General features: G+C 40.1%; 1 protein-coding gene across 3 annotated transcripts in view; it reads left to right on the forward strand.

Moving 5' to 3' along the window:
* The first annotated feature begins 12,207 nt into the window (after positions 1–12,207).
* The window catches only part of ABCC8 (ATP binding cassette subfamily C member 8), a 79,947-nt gene continuing 65,328 nt past the window's right edge, over positions 12,208–26,826 (forward strand). Inside the window, exons 1-6 of one of the 3 annotated variants that reach the window (XM_051803942.1) lie at positions 12,208–12,459; positions 13,854–13,995; positions 16,688–16,809; positions 22,158–22,324; positions 24,103–24,345; positions 25,194–25,382. In XM_051803942.1, coding sequence (XP_051659902.1) covers positions 12,264–12,459; positions 13,854–13,995; positions 16,688–16,809; positions 22,158–22,324; positions 24,103–24,345; positions 25,194–25,382 — 1,059 coding nt within the window. In that variant the 5' untranslated portion in view covers positions 12,208–12,263. The other 2 variants (XM_051803943.1, XM_051803944.1) reach the window with 2 other exon arrangements.

Genomic DNA, 26,826 nt, shown 5'->3' on the forward strand with positions numbered 1-26,826 from the left:
CCTGCAGATAGCTGCTTCATCCAGTATTCCAAAACCTCCTGCATGATAAGCAGTGGTTATCCCTTGCACATCTGAATTGTGCTTGACAGATATTTCCTACTTAGATGGTAACCATAGACTAGAACAAGCAAGGCTCTGGTCCAGCAAAGCACTTAAGTACGTGCTTAAATTTAAGCATATGAGCCAATCTCATTGACATTGGTTGAGCTTGATAATACTACTCAGGCTTAAGTACTTTGCTGGATTGGGGCCTGAAGTCAAAATCTGAAGGCAAAGGATGCCTTAGCCCTGGAGATGCTTAGTATGGAAAGCTGTTAATGCTGAAGTTCTAGTACTCATACTGAATTTCAGTTCCTCCTCATTTTATCAAATAATTTTTGAAGGTTATTCCTCCCACCAACTCCCACTGCCCATTTTCTTAGCTTGTCCTCATCTTATCTTTTCTCACCATTTCTCTTCCAAACATCAGTAAAACTCATTAGTCTTCAATAGCTATAACAGAGTTTGTTTATGTGGTGCTTAGAGGACAGTTTGGGAGAAAGAGACTGAGATCCTCCCAACATAAACTGAGTAAGATAGAAATCAGACAGCATTTTGAGGACAAGGACTTTTCTAAACAGTAAGGAAGTGAGAGGCAAACTTGCTAATGGTTGTTCTTTATGCAAAGCTACTCCTTTCAAATTACTTCTTATGAGGTTTTGTTTTCTTCTCTCTCCCTTTCCCCTAAACATTCTGGATGCTTTAGCCAGGAGGGGACTGAGACCCCTATGCTCATGCTGGCAAAAGCTTGAGCTGGCAACAGCTTGAATGTTAATGCCACTTAACAGAGTGCAAAGCACGCTAGATACAAAACTTTTAATTAGAAATATTGGGCACAAAATGGAGCTTTGACTAAAATCTTATGATAAGCATTTCCCTGACAGGGTGAAATAGCTTTTTGGGGTTATCCTTTGAAACTAAATAGATTATAATTTTTCAAATATTATTTTTTGTTATCATTCCTCCCCCTCCCAGCATAAAACATGGAATTTTTCAGAGGAGAGAAACCCAGGAACAAATTTTGATTAGCAGCAGTTCCAATAGCAAAACAGGACAGAGGGGAAGAAAGAGGAGAAATTCATTTTTCCATTTTGATTATTCATTAAAAAATGTGGTGAAGCAGATCTGTAAATGTGAGGTATCAACCTGGTAGGATAGAAGAAAGTGCATACTTTGTTAGTGAAAATTAGGCAGCTCCATCTTAGTGCAAAGGAGAGACATGCATAGCAGGAATCAAAACCTGAAGAGTTCTTCAAGCTGGGTGAGAGAATTCCAGTTCAGAACAACACAGACATCAAGCCATTTGTACAGAGATTGTAGCTGTTTAAGAGAATAGAAGGAACTGAGATGTTTGAGGTGTGTCCATTGTGCTCTGAGCTCCAGGTTGCTTTCTTCATATAGGGGAAGGCAGCTTCCTCATCACCTATCCCATACATTTGGGTATGGGCAATTTGCCTATTTTTAAATAAATCAGCACTGTTATAAAGAAGTCAGTTCCACAAAGCAGACTGTGATCTACAGATCACGCAAATGGTCAAGACACAAAGTCCAGATTGAAAGAAGGATGCACAGACAAGTCTAGTCTCCAACTAACATACAAATTTCTCATCTGTGATTTAAGAGTTTACAGGTGGGTACAAGATAATTTATGATGTTGCTCTTCTTAGAGTAGAGAATTTGATTGAAACAAATTTCTGTTAACCATCATAGAATGGATTAAACGGAGTGGATGGGCATATTTTGTGGTTGGATTGTTCACAGGGAAAAGTTATTTGAGTTGTATTAAGTTGCCGTTAAGTTGTAATGATTTGTCCTAGATTGTACTGCTGCAGAAAAGCTGTGTTTGTTTATTTGCTTTTAACTGTGACAATATTCACATTTCTCTACCTCTAGCCAGACAAACAGATGCCTTTTTTCTGTTGTGCTGTTGGATTACACTGTGAATTATGTACCTTCTCAATGATAAAATCACCTGGTATTGCCTTTCTAATGGTATATTTAAACCCATGTGTACATGAACAGATGTTTAAAATAACTTACTAAATAGATGCAGAAAACTGGCTAGATTTACAAATTACACAAAGGGACAAAATGCTTACCCTTTCTTACTGTAGGACAGTGCCAAGTGACTTTTACATGAAGCATGTCACCATTTTCCTAGAAAGCAGAAAACACCTGAGTATTAAATCTCAACTATTCTTTTTTTAATATTCATGTTAGTCACAGAGCAATGATCACTGTAGTCACTGTTCCCAGTAGTGGAAGAGAGAAGATTTTTCATCTAGGTCTAGCATGACCCATTCCTTATCTTAGAGTATCTTGAGCCTTCATGGCCCAACCTATGAGTAAATAGGGGAATGAATGGCCAGTGCTCATTTATGATGTGGTGAAAAGAACAGTCAGTTCAGTGTTTAAGTTCAGCTTCTTCAAGAAGCCCTGGACAGTTTCAGGATTGGGAATATGTGGAAAACAATCTTACTTTTTCTGCCTAGTTAAGTTACTTTGAGCACGTGTTGAGGATGTATCCCAGGCACACATGAGAAAATCATCACTTGTCAGTGCTCTCCAGCTGGATGTGGTTGTTCTTGTTGTCTCTACTGCATTGCTGTTACACTGCAGATGAAAAACAGACAGCAGAGGATTGTACGTGAAAAACTTCCTCAGCGCTTGACATCCCCCCTCACGTGGGACTGCCAAAATGTAGACGTGCGGAAAGTTTCCGCGCACTCGTATTGCTGCCTTATCACAGGAGACAAATATAGCCCAGGGAAAGCGTGCTGGGACAAGCTACCTACACCCATGGGAAAAAGAGAAAATCAGGAATAATTCCACAAAGGAGGGAAGATCAGAGTCTGGGAACTGTACCCTGCACAGATGGTTCTGACACGTCAACTTGTAGTATCAGGTGGGCAGACAGGAGTGTTTGTGTCTGCACATGGCTGCCCAGGTACCTACTGAGGAGCCTTGGACATAGGCTGAGAAGTACTGGGACCTTTTTAAGACATCAGTCTCCAACCAAGGGGACTCAGAAAACTCCCTACCAACTAGTTTCTGTAAAGTAAGACATTTCTCTCTACTATGTTTTACAAGCTCATATGGCTCTCTACTTATTCTAAAAACTATAAAACCCAACACAATGTTCATTCATGTTACTTGTCAATTCTCATTATATCTTCAGCAGGATATCAGCTCTATCAATCACAGTTGTATTTACAGATTTAGCACACTGCAAATTGGCTGCTGTGCTTACAAGTCAGCATTGTTTTTGTATTTGTTGCTACACAGTGAAACATTGGAACATATGCTGTTGTAAAAAGAAAACATTCAACTTTGAGAAAATAGGTATTTTCTTTCAGAAAATTTTCTACAACAAAAGAATATAGTTTCTCTTTTAAGAAGAGATGTACGATACAAAACATTATCTTCAGCCTTGTGGTACCACTAGGCAGGAGCAATTTAATATATGTGCTGAAGGGGAGAGTTACTTCTGAAGGAGAAAGGGGTTGTTCTCTTTGTAACCATTGTCAGGAACAAAAGGAGCTTTTCCAACTTGTTGTTTGCTTCTTTTTACCAGAACAGTGTAGACTTTTAATTATAGCATGAGTTTTCACATTAGGCACATAATATTCCAACCAATAGCTCATACTTTTCTGAAAGCAGTTATAGAGATATCTACATCCTGCAGTGAGGTGGGTACCTAGAATTGTTTACTGCTACTTATACTAGTTCACATAATGCCACTCAGCATCAGACTCCTGATATGCACCCACCTCTAAATATTCTTGTTTTCACAGAGAGAACAATTCTACATAGAAATAAAATTGGAATCATAAAATTGTTGGAAAAGACTTCTCACATCATCTAGTGCAACCATTAATCCAACACTGCTGAGTCCACCGTGGAATCACGTCCCTATGTACCACACCTACACAGATTTTAAATAACCCCAGGGATGGATACTCAACCACTTCTCTGGGCAGCCTGTTCCAGTGCCTGACAACCCTTTTGGTGAAGAAATGTTTCCTAATATCCATTCTGAACCTGCCCTGGCTCAACTTGCAGCCATGTTCTCTCATCCTGTAACTTGTTACTTGGCAGAAGAGACTGACCCCCACCTTGCTACAATCTCCTTTTAGGTATTTGTAGAGAGCAATGAGGTTTCCCCTGATCCTGCTTTTTTCCACGCTAAACACCCCCAGCTCCCTCAGCTGGTCCTCATCAGAACTGTGCTCCAGACCCTTCAGCAGTTCTATAGCCCTTCTCTGGACTCACCCCAGCAGCTCAATGTTGTTGTGAGTGGCCCAGAACTGGACACAGTACTTGAGGTGAGGCCTCACCAGTGCTGAGTACGGGGGATAATCATTGCCCTGGTCCTGCTGGCCACACTATTCCTGATACAGAACAAGATGCCATTGGCATTCTTGGCCACCTGGGCACAGTGCTGGTTCATGTTCAGCTGCTGTCAACCAGCCTCCCCAGGTCCTTTTCCGCTGAGCAGCTTTCCAGCCATTCTGCCCCAAGCCTGTAGCACTGCACAGGGTTATTGAGACTCAAGAGCAGGACCCAACACTTGGCCTTGTTGAACCTCATCCAATTGGCCTCAGCCCATCAACCTAGCCTGTCCAGATCCCTCTGCAGAGCCTTCCTACCCTCCAACTGATCAACACTCCCCCTCAAGCTTGGTGGGGTCTGCAAACTTAGTGAGAGTGCCTTCGATCCCCTCATCCAGATCATTGATAAAGAAATTAAACATGACTGGAAAACAGCCCTGGGGGACACCACTAGTGGCCAGCTGCCACCTGGATGTAACTCATCCACCACCACTCTTTGAGCTCAGCCATCCAGCCATTTTTTTTACACAGTGAAGAGTTCTGCTGTCCACTCAATGGAAGCCAGTTTCTCCAGGAGAATGCTACAGGAAACAGTGTCAAAGGCTTTACTGAAGTCTAGGTAGACAACGTGCACAGCCTTTCCCTTGTCCACTAAGCGGGTCACCTTGTCATAGAGGAGATGAGGTTGGTCAAGCAGGACCTGCCTTTCCTAAACCCATGATGGCTGGGCCTGATCCCCTGGTTGTCGCGTACGTACCACGTGATGGCACTCAGGGATGATCTGCTCCACGACCTTCTTGGGTACTGACATCAGGCTGACAGGCCTGTAGTTCCCTGGATCTTCCTTCCTGACCTGAGAGATTATTCTCTCCGTTATTTTCAACCCATTCTCCAACACACTAAGTTTAGAGGGATGCTTAGCTGTACAAAGTCCTTGTTTCTATCATTCACTCTTAAAAAAAGACACCTTGTAAATGCACTGTATAACACATTAAAACTAACCTGAATATTCACTACTCGCACTCACCCGTTATTTCAGCCCTTTAAGGAATTCATAGTTTTAAGAGTAGATATTAGTACAAATACTAGGGCACGATCAGTCCAGGAGGTGATTCCTCTGTGTTATTCACAGTGTGAAGGACCTGTGGCATTAGTTTGAACACCTGAGAGACTCTATGACCCTGAATCCTAAGGATGAACTACTTGTTGTTCAGAGCCTGGTGGGCTGGCCTGTCTCAGCAAAGCCCGTTTTCTGTATACTAAAACAACTGACATGGTGTTATGTGCTGGGCAGTTGCTCCTGTATTTTCCTTACTTTCTTTGGCTAAAACACCAATTAAATGTGACTCAAACTTGCAAATAGTTTTAGCCCTCTTGATGCTGCATTATTTTGCCCAGGTTAAGGGGGTTTTATACTGCACGCTGATTTGAAGGTTTGGTACTCAGTTTATCTTCTTTATTCTTGTTGCAAATTTGTAACTTTTCTATACAAGTCTATAAGTCTATAGACACTTAACATTCAAAATGTATTTTTCTTTTGCTATAGTCAGCAAAGAATACTGCCAAGTTTCAGTACTGGAGAGAGTTGTACAGCTATCTCTTCTATTTTTGCCCTTTTACAAAAGCTACTTGATTCCTCCTGAATACTGGCAATATAAAGAATATTTAGCCAGAGCAGAGGATCTTTGGCTGGTTTGAAGGCTGAGGCTATGAACATCTGCCATAACTGAGGACACTCAGAAATTACTGCTTCCAGGTGACAGTGTCACAGACAACTTAATTTCATGTAAAGCTTCCAGACCTAAAAGCCAGGTACAGCACTTTGCTGTACAAAAAACAACACTGTACTACTCCAAGAGAAAATAAGCTTCAGGTTAACATCATTGTGGAAATTAGGAAAAAAATATTACTGGCTACAAGTTCAATTACTAAGCTATTAAATTAGTTTTCTGTATATTTTGTACGGGTATTGATTGTTTTAGCTCCCTTGAGCATCTGAAAATCCCAAAGGTAGTCTGCATGTGGGCTGAGCTCAAGAGGAAAGCCTCCTGAAATAGACCTTTGACAATTAACTAGTTATATGATAAATCACAACAGGGAATAAATATTATTGGCTATGCAGGAACAAACTCTTTGTGCATACTCATGATTTTTTTTTAATCCATAATATGATTTTTGGTCATTGTTTTAATATCTAGAATAAATACCACATTGCATCCTATTAAAAAAAATAGAAGAAAAAACATACAAAGCATACAAAACCTCATTAAACTGTGACACTCTTTTTGTTAATTTTCTGTATAATTTTGTCAAATAGCAGCACAAGATAAATACATTCCAAATCCAAGTTTGAATTGATAGCTTTGTTTCTCTCTAATTGTCGTGTTGATTTTACCCACTGGATAAATTGAAGATAGTCTGAAACTGTTCCCAGGTGGTCAATAAACAAATCAACTAACTAAAACTCTCTGTGTGCCTGAACAGAAAACCATTTTCTATTCTGAAAAAGAAAGATATCTTTGTTTTGTTTCTAATAACCTTTAACAGACAATTCAAATCTTAGTTTTCAGACTAATTTCTGGTTTTTGGAAGGGTTCCTAGAAAGGCCAGTGACTTTTAGCTCTGTAATCTTTTGGAAATTAATGCTGGTTATGTTATTTGTTATGGTTATTTGTTAATGTGTGTGTATATTTTAGTATAAACAGGCAAAATAATCTTTTATATACAAGAGCCCATGTAACAAGGCAAGCATCATATCAGTGCTTAACTGAATCAGTAACGAAAATAACATTTGCTTAAGAATACCACACTGGAGCCAGCCAGGAGCTGTTTATGGACATGAGTTAGTTCACAGAGCTCAACTCATTCTCCTAAGGAGAACACAACAGTTGTACTACAAGTACTACACAGGGAGTACTCAAAACACTAAGCATTTAGATACTGGAAAATAAACTAAGGTATGATGTGATCAGTGAGATCATGAAGAGATTGTAAAAGTATATCTGTGTACAAGGCTTGTCAGGAGTGAATAGAAGGTTGGTTTAGGACTGATTTTTCAAAACATTAATGCTGCTTTTTTTGCCTCAGCATTTCTCAGCTCAAAATATTTTCAAGTGTTGAGCACCAACCAAGCTAACTGCAGCTGGGGTAATAAATTACCTTCAAAAACGTGTACAGGATGAATCAGAGCTGTCTGTAGGTGGAGTAAATACACAGGCAGGTTAAGAGGAAAAGCAGACCTTTCACCGAAAAGCTGGCTTTTCTTTTGCGGTGACAAGTGTATGTTCAGAGGAGAGAGAACTGATGAATGCAACAGTGACCCCTCTGCCTAGTGAGAGCAAGATGTAGAGTTCTGCCACGTGAGGAAAGCACTGTGCCTGGAGAGTAGTCTTAGCTGTTGAGAAGAATTCTGATGATGCAGGAGGGCAGGGGAGCATCAAGCCTCTCCTTAGGTCAGGCTGGTAAGGGAAACAGCCTGCAGCCCTTCAGGTGATTCACCATGAGTTTTGCCAGGTAGCCCCAAATGTCTGAGTGTTTAACACTTCAAAGGAGAGTGAGCAAAGAGAAAAGCCAGCTTTTCCCCCAAGTTTCAGGTGCCATGTGGCATTGCCAAGTTATCACTGCTCTGGCCCTGTTGAACTGCGAAGCAGTATTAAACTGAGGAGCTAGTTCAAAGCAAGAATGATTTCCTGAATGTTATATTGGGTGTTGGAAAACGTGCTTCATAAAATGACTTGATAGAGCTCGTGTATGTAGCTGAAGCCGCAAGATGCCTGAACTTTGTGGCACACACTTAAAAGATAAGTTGTTCCAATCTAAAACACTTATCTGAGTGTTTGCCTAAAGATGATTTTCCAACAAAGAGTTTGTATTTTGTTTCCTCTTTAAGACAGATCTGCTTACTCATAAGTTCTTGCTTCATTTTTAATGAGGGACAGCAATTAAAAATTAATAAGGTTTATTTACAGAAAAACAGCTATTTCTGTGAATCTCTGCACTATTATTAAACTGAAAGAGAGCAGGTTTAGTTTAAGATACCAGGAAGAAATTCTTCACTCAGAGGGTGGAGAGACACTGGAACAGGCTGCCTAGAGAAGCTGTGCATGCCCCATCCCTGGAAGCGTTCAAAGCCAGGTTGGATAGTGCTCCAAGCAACCTGGTCTGCTGGAAGGGATCTTTACCCATGGCAGGGGGGTTGGAATAAGATGATCTTTAAGGCCCCTTCCAGCCCCAACCATTCTAGGATTCTATGGTTATGCTTATTGCATTACTTTTAATAGTAGCATTTTACCTTAGACTATTATCGCAAAGAAAATTCATTTTCTTTGTTAAATGATATCTTCTATGAAACTATCAAATGGAGTTCTTTGTTCCACAGGAATAAAACAACAGTTTTCTCTGGAGGTGATTTTGTCCAATTTTTTCGTTTCAGCCTTTCCCAATGTGTTTTTGAAATGGATTGGTAGTTTCCTTCCTCTCTACCTCCAAAGCAGAGTTTAATAGGAACCAAAAGTCATAGATCAGTGCATCTTGTTTAGCTAATTCTAAATCACAATGAGAATTTGCTTTATTACTGGGTTTTTTTCTGATTAAGATTTCCTGTTTATAATTGGTCTCACTAATGATTTAATTTTCCTGCTTAATGCCTAAATTTATATGCCTAACCATCTAACTTTGAATGTGGGCTGTAGCTGTTCAGAACTTTCAAAAGTTTTGTGGGGACTTTTTTGTATCTGTGTTTCTAAATGCAAACACAAGCCAAAAGCTGCAGAGTGATCCAGTAGCAAAATATGATTTTTAGGGAGAGACTACTTCCCCTACATAGCATTAATGAGAAAGAGAAGTCAGTGCAAAGCAGCTGAATAAGAGGAGCAAGAAACAAATTATAAAGGTAGAAAATAAAAATGAAAGCTTCCAGATATATGAATATCAGTTGAAAACAACTATCAGGTTTCAAATTCTGAAGTGTTAGTGCTTCACTACAAAATAAAAACCTCTCTACATCCTGTAGACAAAGTCAAATTCCAAGGCAAGCATGAAAAGAGATTTTTCCTTAAATTAATTTCCTTGAATTAAAATATTGCCCTTGTCTTTTTGGAAATCAATTTTAAATAATCAAAATGCTTCCAAAATATTTCCAGTCACCTACTGAATGTGCTAGTGGCTGCCAGAATCTAACTTGATGCCTCATTTCCAACAGAGATACTGAAATAATGAAGAAGGAAGCCGACTTTTTGTGATACGGAAATAGTCGGGAAAGAGTGAGGGAAACAAGATCTAAAGGGACTTTCATGAAAAATTAGGTTGCATTGCAACATGCAGATGAACGTGGACGTCTACCTGTCGGTTTCGTATTTTCTTTGCCTTTTCTGTACTTTGAGAAGCGATTCTGTTCTCACAAAGCTTCACGAAATCGCAGCTTTGAGAAAGAAACTATTCCTCTGCTCCAAAGCCCGCAGGACTAGCAGAGGTAGCCTGGGTAAGGAGGTTCAGTCCTTTGACACCACAGGCAATCACATCTAAGCTTTACATAAAATGATCCAACTATACTTTAGCATTATTTTGTGAAGTCACAAAATAGATGTTTCACCTTCTGCAAGTGAAAAAGAAATCATCGTTTGCTGCTCTAGTGAGGAAAACCAGTATCTGTCCACATTTGGCACCCATTTTCACTGTTAGAGCAGGGACAAAATTGGAGCATTGCTATTGGAAGTGTGATTTATTTAAAGAGTTTTTGTGTGTGCGTGTCAGTTATTGCTATGAATGCTCAGCTTACCATTTTCAGTTTACCAACTGTTTTGATTTCTGTTAGTGTGGGGTTTTTTTCAGTATTTCATTAAGTAGTTAATTGTAATCCAAGACGCTTCCCCATTTAATCCATCACTTTTCCGTTCAGGTTGCCAACACATTTCCGACTCGACTTTAGCTCTGTGATGGGTGCGGATCTGTCCTAGGATCTGGACTGAGACCATTAATTTGAAAACACCATGTTAACTAGGTAATCCAGGCTGCATTTGAAAACCATTGAAAGATAAATTTTCAAATTCAAAATTATGGAGTTGCCTGATGTTTTATTGTTTGAGATACATATTTTAAAAAAATATTGTGATTGACACCTTGTAAGAAAGGAAGATGGTCTAAAGGTTCACAGAACATGTAGATGTTGGGAATGTGAGCTCAGTTCTTGTACTCCTTTGGAGACGTTGGGCAAACTTAAATTTCTGTGTTCATTTCTGTGGCCACAGTGAAGGTGATGATGATTCCTCCCCCAAATCTTTACCATGATTTCAGTCTCTAGAGTGTAAACTGTCAAGAGTTCTTTGTTGCTCTTTGTTCTTCTGTAGCACAGAGCCCTAGTGTCACTTGGGGCCTCAGGAAATAGTAAAATATAAATTATTTTTAAATTATCTTCATGCAAACTGCTCGTACTGTTTATTAAATAAGTATTAGGATAACAGAGATGAGCTTGACCAGAAGTTCAGATGAATGCTGGATTCTGTCCAAAACTTAAAATAATTGTAGTCTTTTCAGCGTGGGTGTAACTTTCACATTGAGAATACATATACACAGGATTTGGCTTGGGGTTTGTCTTTTGATTTTTATTCTTAACTGCACTGCTGTAGTTCCAAAAGAGCATATATAGGAAATAATATGATGCATGCAGAGAATTGCTTTTTCTTTGCTCCTATCCAACAGCAAGATCAATAGCATGACAAACTTAATTTTCAGGTCTATTAGTGGAGCTGTCTGTCCTAGAAATTGAATGTGCTCTGTTATGTTGAAGGAAGAACAAAGAAATTTTTTATTCATGGGGTCATTTCCCTTAGAGGCATTCAGCCAACTTGTAGCTTTCATATTTTGAAGAGTGAAGCCTTGATATATGGGCATTATTTGTTTGCATTTCTGTTTGTAAGATGTGGCAAGTTGTATGAAGTACTCAGCAAAGCAATGGAAAAATGTGACTAGGAATGAAAGGAGCTCCAAGGGAAAGGATTTGGTTATGAATCTTATTGTTGAGTATTTCATGGCTACACACCAGAGATATTTGAATCTCAGGCTTTGACACAGGTTGTGCTGGGAAGTGCAGACTTCTGATGCACGTCAAGTTTTACTTTCCAGTATTATCCCCTAGCAGAGAGATATTTGGGTAGAGCTCTTGTTCAGCTTTAGCTCAGCTGAGCCTAACTTCCACTCAAGTAAAAAGGGTTTGAAAAGTTTGATTTATAGATTACTTTGATGTACATAAAAATGCTTAGGGAGTGAGATGGAACCCACTCAAATTAAAGGTCAGATTTCCATAGATTGTGGAAGTGTTGGTGGAGAAAAGAAAAAGGCTTGGACGCATTAGGGGTAAAAAAAGGTAAGGAACGAACATAACAGCTGTTTAGGATATGATGTAGAAGCCTCCTTTGAGGAGAGAGTATGGCTGAATACACGACTTAATCTAATAATATCTTCATCATAGCGGAGAAAAAAGCACGAAGCTGACAAGGCTGAAAGAATACACTTCCTGTAGCCTATAGTTCCTCTGTCATCACTAATTTAGTGGGGTATTTTTTTATATTCTGTCATATTAACAATGCATGAAACACTCAATTCCGAGAGCCCCGGAACACCGGGTTTGGTGCTCTGGGGTACCGAGGGCTGTCACGGGGCGTTCGCTCCGTGTCGGGGAAGGGATGTCCCGGCTCCCTCCCTGCCGGGCGTTCCCTCACCTTCCCCCGCTCGGGGCTTTTCCCGACCCCTCGGGGCGGGCGGGGGCGGTGCCGGGGCGGGGCGGACTGCCGGGGCGGGGCGGGGAGCGGATCGCGGTGCCCGGGCCGGGCCGGGCCGGTGCCGCTCCCGGCAGGTGCGGGCAGAGCCTCGGCCGCGCACCCGCGCCGGCCCCGCCTGATGTGCGCCGGGGCGGAGGCGGCGCCGGGCTGCGCGCAGGGTCCCGCCATGGCCCTGGCGTTCTGCGGCGACGAGGGCAACTCCACCGCCTACAACGTGGACCACGGCGTGCTCAACAACGGCTGCTTCGTGGACGCGCTCAACGTGGTGCCGCACGTCTTCCTGCTCTTCATCACCTTCCCCATCCTCTTCATCGGTGGGTGCCTGCGGGTCTCCCTTGCCCTGTCCGCCTGTGCCTTTCCTTCTGCCGGCCCCCCTTCTTTCTGGCCCCCTTCCTCCCCCGCCCCCGGTGTTGCCTTGCCGTGTTCCCCCGTCTGGCTTTGGCTCGCCGCGGGTTTCCCTCCCCCGCGCTGCCGCGTTTCCCCCCGCCTGCCTGGCCTCCCCTGGCCGGGTGTCCCCCGGCCTAGCCCTGCCCTCCGTGCCGTGCGGGGATGCTGAAGGCTGCGGAGGGTGTTATAGGACGCGGTGCGAGCTGCGGGATGCTCCGGCGGCCGCCTCTCCCCGCCTCTCCCCCTCTGCCCCCGCACCGCTCGCTCCCCGCCCCGGCGGCGATGCCCGTCTCTGTCTGCCGGGGCTCTCCGCGGCGGGACAGCCCGCGGGGCTCCCGCCCGTGAAACCCCCTTGCGCAGGCAGCGGAGAGATGGGTGATGCTGGAGGAGACCGCAGGATTTGCCTGCCGGTTTTGACGAGCAGCGCGGGAAGCAGAAATAAATGTGCTATTAACCCCCGGGAAACCTGGCGAGTAAGTCCTACACTATCAAACAATGCTCCCGGTGATAACTGCAGAGCTACAGCCGCCGGGCAGCCCTCCTCATTACGGGTCCTGGCCAAGAGGGCTGCCCGGCGGCTGCGACTCCTGCGGTACCTGCGGTGGGTGAGATTTGGAGTCACAAGCCCGGGGGTGCCGGTAGGTGGCTCGGTGGTTCAGCACACGCGGCTCTCACTGCTCCCGGTCCAGTTCTCCTCAGCCTGGGCCGGCTTGAAGGGCCCCAGCACGAGCTGCGTGGTTTAACACGAGCTGCTGTGGATCACAAAAAGTCCGGTGCGGAAATAACAACCAGCACGACTGTTAAAACGGGGTCAGCTGAAGAGCTGCTGAGGGTCCTCTGTGTTGGTCTGGAGTTTCTCAGTATTGTTAATTTTTAACTAGGTCAAGAGAATGAGTTGCTTTACACCTTAACTCGTGCCTTTTTTTTTTTTAAACTTTTTAAAAGAATTTAAGAAAAAACAAGTAGTGTGTTTATTGTATTGTTTGTGCATATTTGTCGAGATGTTAATTTGCTGTTTCTCTAAACTGTGAATATATTTGGAAAATGTTTAGTGCAATGTAATTACTTATTAGTAAGTTGCCAAAAGTATAGGAATTTAAGGCTGTGTCCTGTCTGCATTGTTGATATTATTCCATATGAAGTGGAGTAAACACAGTTCTGAAAATATTCAAATGCATGTGTTTTTAACAACACAACTCTGTCCATGTTGGTACACTACATTGTTACATCTATGTTTAGGTTTGGTTTTCTTTTATGCAGGAGCTTTGTGTGTCACCCTTGTTGTTAAGAAAGCTCTTTATGATTCTCTTTTCTCATTTAGGATGGGGAAGCCAGAGTTCCAAAGTACATATACATCATAGCACATGGCTTCATTTTCCTGGCCACAATTTACGCTGGATATTGACTTTTATCCTCTTGTTTGTGCTGGTGTGTGAAATTGCTGAGGGCATAGTGTCTGATGGGTAAGTGTATGTCTGCCTTCTCCTGGTAGCACTGAGCAGTTTAAAGGTTTCAGGGTAGATATTTTCTCCCTGTCTAAATTCTCATCTAGACCATATTCCGTGTGGTTATATACATGTAATCTGTTTTCTCAGTGATTAACCTATCGACCTTATATATCAGAAATTCCACAGACCTTGCCAAGTGATGTAGAGAGGCAAAACTGACCTTAATAATTTTTAGTTCAGCTTAATGACACTGTTTTTCCAAAGACTAATCATAGATAAATCCTAATGATTCAAACAGATGGTGACATTTTCGTAATATGTTTTATGTCCAAGGACCCAGTCCCACAGTCCTTACTCAGGAGAAACTCCCATGTGCACAGGAGGTCATACCATTCCTCCCCAAACCACGTTCTGTTCATCTTAATGAAAGTAGTGAATGTATTGGGCCTTATCTCACGCCCTACAGAGTTTCTTCTGATGTTTTTGCAGTACAGCTGGTCTGTTACCTGGAGCAGAGCATCTCATATTATGTGAGCATGATCCATCATCTGTTATTCAACTTAGAATGTCTTTAAACAGAAATCTGTGGGGGAAAATTATTCCAAGTGAAACAAGTGATACAGGAGACTGATTTGTTATCTAAAAACCTAATGGTGTATAACAATGAATATGATCATCTTCTTCTGAAGAGAGGTATGATTTTCATAACAATTATGGATTTGCAACCGAAAGGATGATGAAGTCAAAGCTCCTCGTTAAATAGAACAAAACCTCTCTGATTAGCCATCTATATAACAAGTAAGCATCAAGCAGTGTGAAAGGCACTGCAGTCTTCTGCTGTAGAAGCTGATATCATCATCATTATTATTATAAGTTCTCTTAAACATATATAAATAGGATGTTTCTGAGTGCCAGTTTTTTTTAAAAGGAAATTTTCTTATGCTTATTCAGAGTGATCAGGGTGTGGGTTGCTCAGAGCAAAATCTTCTGCTTTGTGTTTTCTCTTTTATTTGGCTCTTTAGCAATCCCTCTCATTATATTTATTTGCTAGTGAACTTGACTCAGAACACTGCTGTTAAGTAATAGGTGTCACCTGATGAGAATCAAAGCTCGGAGCTCTACTGGGGGAGTGCCAACCCACAGTTGTGCCTCCCCGAGCACTCAGCAGGCTCGTGAGTGCTCCGGTGCATAAAAGCAAGTTTTGAGACTCATCAGCTTTCTAAGACCAAAATGGATCATGTTGGTAAGTCCTCTTGACAGCAACTGAGTGCTGAAAGCTTTGGCACCTCAGCAATAGAAGCAGCCTATTGGAAATAGGGTTATATAGGGGAATTCCTGCAACTGTGAAATAAACAGATTTAAAAAGCCTCCCACTGCAGTGTTACCCACTGAGGCTTAGGCTGTTTGAAGAAATCTGTTCCTGTTGCTTTTTTTTCTTGCTGAGAATTCAGCCCTTATGTACAAAACCCGGCATTAAGGAATTCAGAGTCTGGAGAATCCTTTCTGATTTTGCTGTATATGCATACAAACTCATTGTCAGCAGGAGGAATTTAGTGTTCATGACACAGGCTGTCAGCATGGCTCTGGCCAGCTCTGTAGACTTCACCACAATCTCCATGTAAGGGAGGACTTTCCTGTATCTCTACGGTAGGAAAGAAAGGAAAGGGTCCTCTTGAGCTCCTATGGATCTGTTAGACATTTGGGGTATTCTGCTCTTATGTCCTGTGATCATCTCCCATTTCCCTGACAGCACAACCCTTTTTGTCTCTCCAAACTACACAAAAGTACCTTTTGCTGCAGCAAGAAGAAATCAAGACATTATTAGCATATTTTCCGTGAGGTTCAGAGGACAAGGTGTGAATTTCTCTGAGTGTTTGTGTCCTGAAGTCTTTCTCTTGGGGTCTTTTCTCCTGAAGCTGGTTGGGAGACAGGAAATTGTACCTTTTGCCAGCACAGGGTGCTTAATTCCTGTTGTAAAGGAAAAGAAAATGGGAGGAAGAGAAGATGACAAGAAGAAGGAGGTGGAAGAAAACATATTTCTATCCAACTCTGCATAGCATTGCCCAGCAACTCCTATATTCCCAAAGGGCTGTGGTTGGCAGGACCCCCTTTGCTGCTGCCTGAAGCAAAGTATCAGGAGAGTTTTGGTTTATAGGACAAAATGTAAGGGTGTATTATTCTGTTCTAGTTTTTGTTTGCTGGCAGTCATCAAATACAGGCCTCTCTGTGATTCCTGTGCTGTGGTGCTGTTCCTTCTCCCAAACTGAAAAAAATTAAACGTTTCCACAAAACGTTTCTATAGAAAATCTTGAACTGTGCTGTCAGTTGTTCTTATTTGCATACTTTGATGGACAGCTCCCAAACTAGTTTAGCTTAAATTAACTTTTCTCGTTTTGGAACTGAGCTGCTTATCCTAATTTAAACAGTGTTTCAATTGATTTCAGCAGGAAATAGGAGTACACACCTTTTATCTTCATCACAAGGGAGGAATTTGGAGTCCAACTATGTGATTTAGGAGCATAAATTCAATTTAAACTTGGAGAGTTTTGCATCCATAACTTGTTCTAGAAAAATCTTGAGGGGGGGGGGGGGGAATCTAGAAAAACCCAGAGCTGGTTAGAGGATACAATTCATAAATTAAAAGGGAAACATTTAAATAGCTAAGAGGGGTTTGACTTTTACAGATGCTCACTTTTTTCTTTTGAAGGGTCTCGGAATCACGCCATTTACACCTGTACATGCCAGCTGGGATGGCATTTTTGGCAGCCATCACATCGGTTGTCTATTACCATAATATTGAAACATCCAATTTCCCGAAGCTGTTAATAGGTATGTCTCACAACTTACCAGACTTGGAAGTGTGATTGTGGTGCTGTGTGTCTGCTCTTCCTGGGACAGGTCATTGCAGTTTCAGGAATGGCTTGTATGAATAAAGCTACAGCAATATGTATGTTGAAACTGTTCATTATTTTCAATGCTTTTAACTTCTAATAGTATTCTTTATAGTGTTCTTGGGGATCCAAGGGCTTCTCTAGGAAAAACTGGATTTGTGGGAAAAGTAGCATGACAAAGTCTTAGCTTTAAAAGCTGTCCAAGTTCCCTGCTTGCCAGCATGTTGTGTTCAAGCATGATATAAGAGTGAAGCAGTCTTTGTGTGTGTGGTCTGTTGAAATATGCAAGGAGTTAAGGAATGACATCCCTGACTTTCAGTATGACACACTGGATATATTACTTTGCCTGCTTGTTCTTGCTTAGCGTTCCTAAAACTCCCTTTGAAAACTGCATTAAGACCTTTCAAATGGAAAATGAGAACTACATAGTATACTAAATATTTTTTTCAAGGTTGTAAATAAACTGTAGCTAGAGAAAATCCATTGCTGCTGACAGTCATGTATGCTGTCTTCTGTTAAGTAGACTGCAGGCTGTGGATGTCTACTTGTTTAGTCTTCCTGTTACCTGTTATTTCTTTGGTGGTCCTGGCTCATCAAATTTTGTTCAAGTTAGTTTTCTGTGTTAATAGATCCTGCTAAAATTTGTCGTGTGCCATTGTAGCTCTTTTTATCAAAGTTGTGTTTTAGTTTTTGTCAGGTGGGAAAAAGTCAGTAATGACTGGATTTGAGAAAGCTTTGAAATATTGAAGATCATTTTGTACTGCATGTTGTGGTGAGAATCCTCCTCTGCAGAAGGAGCCTATGACACTTGTAAAAAAATTCCTCTCCAAAGACTGAGATTTCTATCCAGGCTTAGCAACTTATGTCTTTTTGTTTGGGACTGCTTTTCTTCTTGTACCCTTCTTCTAAGTAGGATCTTTTTTTATATTTTATAACTGGCTGAGGTAGTTTAGTTAATTTTTTAATAAGTCAACAGTCTATTTAGTGCCTTCTCATAGGACTGGATGTTATGTCTCAGGGAAGCATTGCCAGCCTGTTACAGTTGCTTGTGGGTTAAATAATTTAGTGTCATTACTGCATTCCCACTGTTAAGTCTTGGAGAAGGGTAGCACAAAGTTACAGCTGATAGTTGATTACCCATTTTTGCATAAGTCTTGCTCCGTAGAGATTTCTCTTTTATGATAATTTTTTTCAGTATTTAGAGTGCCAATGCTGGATAAGCTCTGGACAATACTTGAATAGTAAGCAGTTATACCAATGAATACCAACATTTAAATATTATGGATTAATTTTAATTTTGCAAGAATTTCCAAGGAATAGACTCTTTCAGAAAATCTGATCTTAATAGCTCAAAGACAAAAAAGAAAATCCGGCTATCATCCTCTTTCCCACTTAGTTGATCTGATTTGAATTTTAACCTGAAGTCTTCAAAAGCTGATGATCTTTGACTTATTTTATTTTTTCTTTTGTCTTCCCTTATTTGTCCTATGTTTCTGAGAGAACCTAGGACAGATTTTTCTGGAAGCTTCTATCCTTTTTTCATAACTGCACAACTAAGAGGACTGTCATCTTTAAATGTTAATAGCAAGTACTCTGTATTGACATGTGGGATGAGGCAATTATCACAAATTAGCCCAGTGTGAGATAGTTAAATTATAGCTATACTCCGCTATCAACCCACTAGAGTGCAGTGTGGCCATGAAGCAGTTTCCCTTTAGAGCCTCATTTTATGGGGTAGATGGGAATATGAGGCAAAGCTAAAGTTGGTGATAAACTTTTTGTTGAGTGTATGAGAAAGAGGGTTCCTCGTCACTAAAGTGTTGTAGAAGAGATCTAATGTTGAACTCACAGACAAATAAAGTAAATGACCTGATGTGGCATCTTGCTGCTTCTGAGCATCAGTGAATTTCCACCAAACTGCAGGGCATCATCTGCCTCAGCTGCAGGATGTTCACAGTTGCAAGGAGTTGGTAGCTACATAAAGCAAAAGCTGACAGAGCCTTACCCAAAATTTACTAAACCCAGCAGAGAAACTCTTATTGATGCAGTGCAGTAGACCCTTGAAGGTCCGTTCATTAACTCTGAATAGGGTGAAATATTCCAATCCTGTGAAACTTTAAGTTTCTTTTTTAAAAAAAATTCATTCTGTGCTTTAAAGAAACCGAGTCCATTTGTAGCTCTTCATAAACAAGCAAGAGGCAGATAGATACCGTGACAGACCTGGGGATTAGCAGGTTCCCTTGGGGTTTGCAAGACAAGGACTCAAAGTTCCTTTACTGATCTTGCCTTTCAGCTTAGCTCAGACATTTGGCTATTTTGAAGCAGTCATTCTTATTATTTCTTATCAAAAAAAGTTGACAAGGTTTGGAATATTTATTCTCTGAAGATAACGATTGATTCCGGGGTCACAGTTGAGTTTCCCGACTCTTGGAACACTTTGATCTGATCCAAATATGTTTTTCTCTGTATGTATTTGGCCTATAATTATATTTCAACAAATGTAATTGTTCTCAAGTAACACTGTTTACCAGGGGACTCTCATAATAATGCTAATTTTGATGCTCTTTGCACCACATGGATGAATAACATTTGTACAGTTTAGCAGGACACATTTTGGAATAGTTTTCATACTGAATTGGAAAATCTGATAGCTTTCTCAACATTCAAAATATGTAATGAAATGGTAGCATCTGATTCCACTGTTTAAGTCAGTTTCTTTGTTTTATAAAATAAATAAACCTCAGAAATTAACAGTAGGAGAAAATGATGAAATAACACTAGGACTTTGAGTTTTTAATCTGAAGTGGATTGTAGTGTGGGAACACACGAGTTTAAGAAAATTGTCCTTCTTTTAACTGATCTTAATTGTACAACTGCCTTACCACTGCTAGACAGTAATCTATTTTTCTAATTTAAAATTCTTGTACCTTTACATTGTAGTTATTTCCCTTGCAATTAGTTTATTCTTTTAAAGGAATATCATATAAAAATAATGCTTATTGCTTAGCATGCAAAGTTTCTTTCCAAGCAGACATAGGTTAATTAATAAATCCCATCCAGTTAGGTGTGTGCATTTTTAGATTGGGGTTAATTCAATAAAAGTGTAGAAGGGTTTACTTAATTTTCAGAGGTCTGACCCAAGTGTTGCGGGGTGAGGTATCTTACGTGGCCCAAAACAAAAGTGAAGTCATTTAGGCATCTAGAATAGATCTAAAGCAATCCAGTAAATGCATGCATGCCTCTATGGTCTCATCACTAGGCAGTTCTGATCAGTGGAAGTTCTTCGAGATAATTTCTAGAAACTCTCAGCCAATATGCACTCACCAGCCAGAAGATAGAAACATCACCTATGTAGTTATGGCTTAAAAGAAAGAGCCATAACTATATTTTCCAGGGATCCTGATCTTGAGTGGCCTGTGAACATTCACCAGATTAGATTATATACGCTTGTGTTGAAAAGTGACAAGCTAAGTAAATTCAAATGCTTGTAGGAAGTATGACAGTGAGTGGCCACTTATCACCTGAGAATATTGTGTTTGGCCCTTTCTAATACTTCTTAGATAAAAGATAGGTTAATGTTATAAAAATGTCATATAAACCCTTATTTAAATCCTAAAATGGAGAATGGCTCTGCTAGTTCATATTTAGAATACCAAGAGCTCTACATAGGTGCCACTTGGGTTGGTTGTTTTTTCAGAAGTCCTGTGCTGGTGCATATTTTAAGTTTGCAATGTTTGTATAAGTCCCTTTTACTCCAAGAAGGATGTGTTCTCAGCCTGTTGTAAGAAGAACGAGACAAAACAAAGATTAACAGATAAAGGTGGTTAAGAGTAGAACAGTATGGAATGTATTCTTGGATGAAGTAAGATTTTATAGTCAGACATTGCAAATAGGAAGGAATAGTGCCTCAAAGGAAGGAAGCAACCTGAAACAGGATGAGAAGATTAAATTTGATGCAGTATAAGTTGGGAAGATGGTAGGAAGCCTCACATAAGAAAGCTAAAGTTTTATAAGATAAATTTTTAAAGTATATCTCTTAAATCCTCTCTGCAACTGCATCAGCCACTAAAGTACAGTGCCCAAATACCTGCTTTCTTCTTACAAACTGGCTTGTTAATTTTAGAGGAAGATAGACTCCTGGCAAATGTCCTAATGCCCAGTATTACTGTACTGTTCCATTCACTGTCCTCAATTAAAGGAGAGGTTTTAACTTGATATCTGTAGAAGCAGGATTGGCAGTCCCAAAGCCCATATGGATTCTCCATGTTGAATTTAGCTTTGCTTGGAAACGGTAGCCCCACAGTACCTCCCCAGAGGACTTTCTGGAGTGCCTCAGGGTAGCTGGAACACCACGAATTCTTTGAAGTTTGTGCAAGTTCCTGAGAATATCCTTGTTTAAACTAGACTTACAGTTGCTAATGCTTTGGTCAAAGCCTTTCTCCGGTGTTTTGGCAAAACTTGGAAAGCACATCCAAGCTTTTCTTGGCAGCTAGATAACATTGCATCTGTTGCACCATGGCAGATACAGCAGCAGTGAAAGTAAAAGAACATAACCCCGGAAGGCATTTCCTTTAGAACGGGGAAAAGGAGCTGGCTTATGGTTTGATGAATAGTTTGGAGAGTGTTTCCAAACCGTCAGAGCTTATTGCAGAGATTATTTATCTGTAACTGGTGGTAGCATGAGCAGTTCTAGACAGGAAGTTCAATATAACTAAAAAATAAAAGTTGTATTCTATGAATGCCAGAATATCCTTCCTTGATGTGACTGTTTGTTTTGTCTACATTGTAAATTACATATATGGAATACGTGTAATAGTGCAGCAGCTGCTTGGACAAAGTATTTTATTATCTGTTCCTCCATACATCACAGAGAATTGCAGAGAATTTTTCCTCAAGACAAATTCATAGCAGTCTTGTAGCATTAACCAAATCTGAAGAGCATCATTCACAGGCACCTTCACTCATGGAACAATACCCTTCCTTGAACTCATCATGTGGACACATGTTTACAGCAGATGGAAATTTTCTTCAGCAGACTTCACTTTGTGAAACTTTTCAAATATCACTAAATCTAATAGAAAAAGCATTTAGAACCAATATCATCTTAATATTTTAATGTTTGTGGAATTGAATTAGGCTTCTGTTTTGACATGAGAAAGGCTACTCTCTGCTTTTATATATTTTATTGCATTCTTTCTGAATGAATATTTTATAATCCTATTTTATATTTTTGCAACTGTGGAGCTGATTAAGTTGTTTTGTGTTTGGTTTTTTTTTTCTCTGCAGCATTACTGTTCTATTGGACTTTAGCTTTTATAACTAAAACCATCAAATTTGTAAAGTTCTGTGATAATGGGGTTGGATTTTCTCAGCTTCGATTTTGCCTCACAGGACTCCTGGTTGTTCTGTATGGAATGCTACTAGCTGTAGAAATCAATGTCATCAGGGTGAGGGTAAGTTACTATCATAAAAGTCTCCTCCTGTGTTTTTTATTGGTTTGGGTTTTGGGTTATTGTTTTTTCTTCCTTTTTTTATTCCCCTTTCTGAGTACTTAGGTTAAAATGTATTTCTAAAGGAGAAAGAAAAATCCAGTTAGGAATAGAAATCAGTTTGAAAATCAAAGGTTAATCCAATTTTATTAGTAATCCAATTTTATTAGGCCAGATAAATATGTAATTTCAAAAAATGCCAGACTCCGTTGTAGCGAAATGAAGGTCAATTTCTTCTGTTCAAGTTTTAAATTTTTTAATAATTCTGTTTCAGTCATGACAAACAAATATTTCTGATGCAAGTGAAGACTGGTAGAAAGGAATTTTCTACTCTGTCAGAGAATATCTTAGACATACAAATAACATCTTTCATTTTCCAGGAGACAATCACAATAAGTGATTTATTTGGGCAACTGGGGTTTCTTCCAGCTGTATTTTTTTTCTTTTTCCCTCTGTGGTGCCTGCAGTCATAATTTAAACTGAGAGATGATTTTGGAGACTGCTGGATAGATAAATGCCAAAGTTTCCTTGACCTGGAACTCAAATAACTGTGTGCACAAATTAAATTTAGAAGGGGAAGAAATATTTCCATGTAAATTTTCTTGCTGGTTTCCTCATGTGTTTTCTTTCCAGTAATGCATGCAGCTATGTGAGTTGTACCTGTCATATATTTGTTCTTTTGTGTTTGTGTGTATGTCTATTTGGTGACTTGGGACAAAAAATATGTCTAAAAGCAGCATTTGTAGTAACATTTTTAAAACAAAGAGGAATAAAAAGCTCAATGCTGGATATTCAGTATTTATATAATAAATGAAAACCAGTGACATCCAAATGTGACATCAGAGAGACTTGGCCATAAACCTCTTCGTAATAGAACTGTATAATTAAATGAGATTTAATCTCTGTGGAATTGTGTGTCACAAAGAAGAATAAAAAATGATCACTGCCTATTGTCACCTTTTTGTTTGTTTGTTTGTTTTATTCATTTAGTTTTAATTATTAAAGGAATGAATAAACTAGTCAACAGTATGATTTTTTTTTTGCTGCCTGTTGTTCTGTGGCTTGTTGCTGCAGCTGCTGAAGAAAGGTATTGGGATGATGGAGAGTTGGCCACTGCTGAGGAGGGGGCAGAGGAAAGAAATTAAAAGTAGGGGATGAGGTCTCTATGCTTTCAGAAACAGCAGACATTGGCCTCACTTTTTTTTTTTCTCCCACCTTCCAGTCTTCTTCTAGAAGAAGGAAAATTGACTTGTTGACTTTGAGTCCCAACTGTACCTTCTCCCTTCTTTCAGCTGTTCTCTTGGTTCTAGATGGCCTTTCCCAACCCCATCACCATTTTTACTAGCACCTGTGAATTATTTCTCCAACTATGGTTGGAGCATATCCAGAAATCCTACTAAGATTAAAAGGATTTTAATCATGAATAGAGATTGAGTGAAATATGTGATTGAGTACCCTTCAGAAAGCAAAGGTATGTTTTTAAGAGGCTTGGCTTTTCATTCCCAAAAGTGAGTGAAGTCTGAAAAAGTTTTCTGTTGACAACAGGAAGCCACCAGCTGTCTGCCCTTTGCTCTTTCTTGCCTTACTATTTAGGCCAATGTAATAATTTGTTATTGCTGTATCCACTCTCAAGAGTCTCAAGACTTATTCATTGATTATCTGCAATGTCCTTACCTGTTCTTTGTGCGGTTTTATTTTCTATGCATTTAGTGTGATTCTGTTGGTATTTTTATGAATTTCAGAGGTATGTTTTCTTCAAAACTCCTAAAGAAGTTAAACCTCCTGAGGACCTCCAGGACCTTGGTGTTCGATTCTTACAGCCATTTGTGAATCTGTTATCCAAAGGAACATACTGGTGGATGAATACATTCATCAAGACTGCCCATAAAAAGCCAATAGACTTGAAAACCATAGGCAAACTTCCCATTGCTATGAGAGCTGTGACCAATTACATTCGTCTTAATGAGGCCTTTGAAGCACAGAAGGTGTGCAAAGCATGGAATTGTGTCTCTCTGCTTACTCAGTGTTTGCATTTTTGATTACTTTTTATGGAATGAGCATGATATTCTATCAGGAACCATGATGCAAATCAAGTATCCATTGGCATAGCTTTCCATATACAAAGAGAACACATACTTGGTGAATAATGAAATTTCTCTACCTAAACACGCATGTCAAATACATTACTGGTTAAATATGTGTAAAATGCATACAGCCTTTATTTTGATGTGGAAAACAATTATGGACTGTGTTCACTGAACACCATTTTTCTTCCTAATAAGACCCTGGAAACATTCAATTACAGAGTCAGTATTAATAAGGCCTTGCAGAACTGGGTTTTTTCCATGTAATTTCAATTACAGTTTGTTCATAGGAGAATTTGGGGCTGAAACTACCTCAGCTCAAATTAATTTTTACTCCTTGGTAGGAGCTGAGTGTATTGAGATTTTAAGAGAACTCTTTTACATCCTGTCTAAAACAAGTGTAGGTTTCTAGTCTCTGTGTTCACCAGAATACAAAACCTATCAGTTCCCTCCCTCTTTTTTTCTTTCTCCCTCAGCAGGCCACAAACAACACACTTATTTGATCCCTATTAAGGGGTAGGAAAGAAATTGTGGTTCTTTCTGTGAATTGGGGGGGAGTGCAAATTAATGCTTTGTTCTAACTCTATAAAAAGAAATTAAACAATAGTTGTAGTTCCTGTGCTTTTCTAGCTCAAATATTGCAAATGATTTTCAATGAATTAAAGCAACAATAAAAATACCAATCATTTACCAGACCTGAGGTTACCGTGTAACATAATTCTTATTAATTTTTCTTTTATTCTGAACAGAACAAAAGGTCATCATCTCCACAGGGATCCAGATCCATTTGGTTTGCTCTCTGCTGTGCATTTGGAAGACCCTTACTTCTCAGTAGCACATTCCGTATTCTGGCTGACTTGCTTGGATTTGCCGGGCCACTCTGCATCTCTGGGATTGTTCACAATGTTGGAAAAGGAAATAACACCATTCGCCCACAGGTACTGTCAACATGTCATAAAAATATAGGAGTCAAAAAAGCAGTGCTATGGCTGCGTATTGTTTGGCCCCAGTAAAGAAAGTGACTCTGCAATGTATTTTTGAATGCTAGAAATGACAGTATGAATGTACTGCCTGTTATCCACTTTTATACTGTGTTGGAACGGGTCCAGCAGAGGGCAACAAAGGTGATGAAGGGACTGGAGCATCTCTCTTACAAGGACAGGCTGAGACAGTTGGGCCTGTTCAGCTTTGAGAAGAGATAACTGAGAGGGGACCTCATCAATGTATATGAGTATCTGAAGGAAGGGTGTCAGGAGGATGGAGCCAGGCTCTGCTCGATGGTGCCAGGCAATAGGACAAGAGGTAACAGGCAGAAACTGATGCACAGGAATTTCCACCTGAATACGAGGAAGAACTTCTTTACTGTGCAGGTGACTGAGCACTGGAACAGGTTACCCAGAGAGGTTGTGGAGTCTCCTTCACTGGAGATATATAAGAACTGTCTGGTAACAATTCTGTGCAGTGTGCTCTGGAATGATCCTGCTTGAGCAGGAACGTGGGACCAGATGATCCACTGTGGTCCCTTCCAACCTGACCCATTCTGGGATTCTGTGGGGGGGCAAAATATGTGACCCATGTATCTCGTCAGCCATGCATTCTGGAAAATAACCTCATTCAAGATAACTGTGAAGCATACTCAGAGTCTCATTAATGTCATGAGTATTTTATCCAGAAGCACAGAATGTTCTGAGTTGGAAGGGACCCACAAGGATCATCAAGCCCAGCTCAAGTCAATGGCCCATACAGGGATAAAACCCACAACCTTGGTGTTATTAGCACCATGCTCTAACCAACTGAGTTAATCTTAGGATCTCTTAGGTACAATCTTGAGTAGAGATTGAATCAAGTGTGTGACTGAGTGCTTTTCAGAAAGGAAAGTGTGTTTTTTAATAGGCTTGGCTTTTCATATCCAGAAATTGGTGATATCTAAGATGATTAAAGAGGACTTTTGTAATCATAATAAAATGAAAAGTAATTTAACTGTGACAAAGAATTTCCACTAGTGTCTTTGGGGAGGTTAAGTTTTGAAAGATCAACTGAAACACGTTTTTAAGGATGCTATTTAAATTAATGTTCTCCAAGAAGAGGCAGATGTATTTCTTGGTTAACAAACAATAAAAGTGTAACTCAGGAAACATCTTTTCATTATAAGTTGAGGTCACTCAGGCTGGATTTCTATGAGATAGATTATTTTATTTCTGCAGCTCAGTTAATGTTTGATGTAAGATTTTATTTCCAAAGTCTGTTGACACTAATGGAAATACACCCATTCACTCAAGTACACTTTGGATTAGGTGCACTGTAAATATTGAAATACATCAGCTGCACTGCAGAAAATTTAACAAATGCCTCAGGCTAAAATTAATTGTTTGTCCATTTTGC

This window comes from Manacus candei, unplaced genomic scaffold, assembly GCF_025592945.1.
Source record: "Manacus candei isolate 608988 ecotype Guabito, Panama unplaced genomic scaffold, ASM2559294v1 h1tg000060l, whole genome shotgun sequence".
Lineage (NCBI taxonomy): Eukaryota > Metazoa > Chordata > Aves > Passeriformes > Pipridae > Manacus > Manacus candei.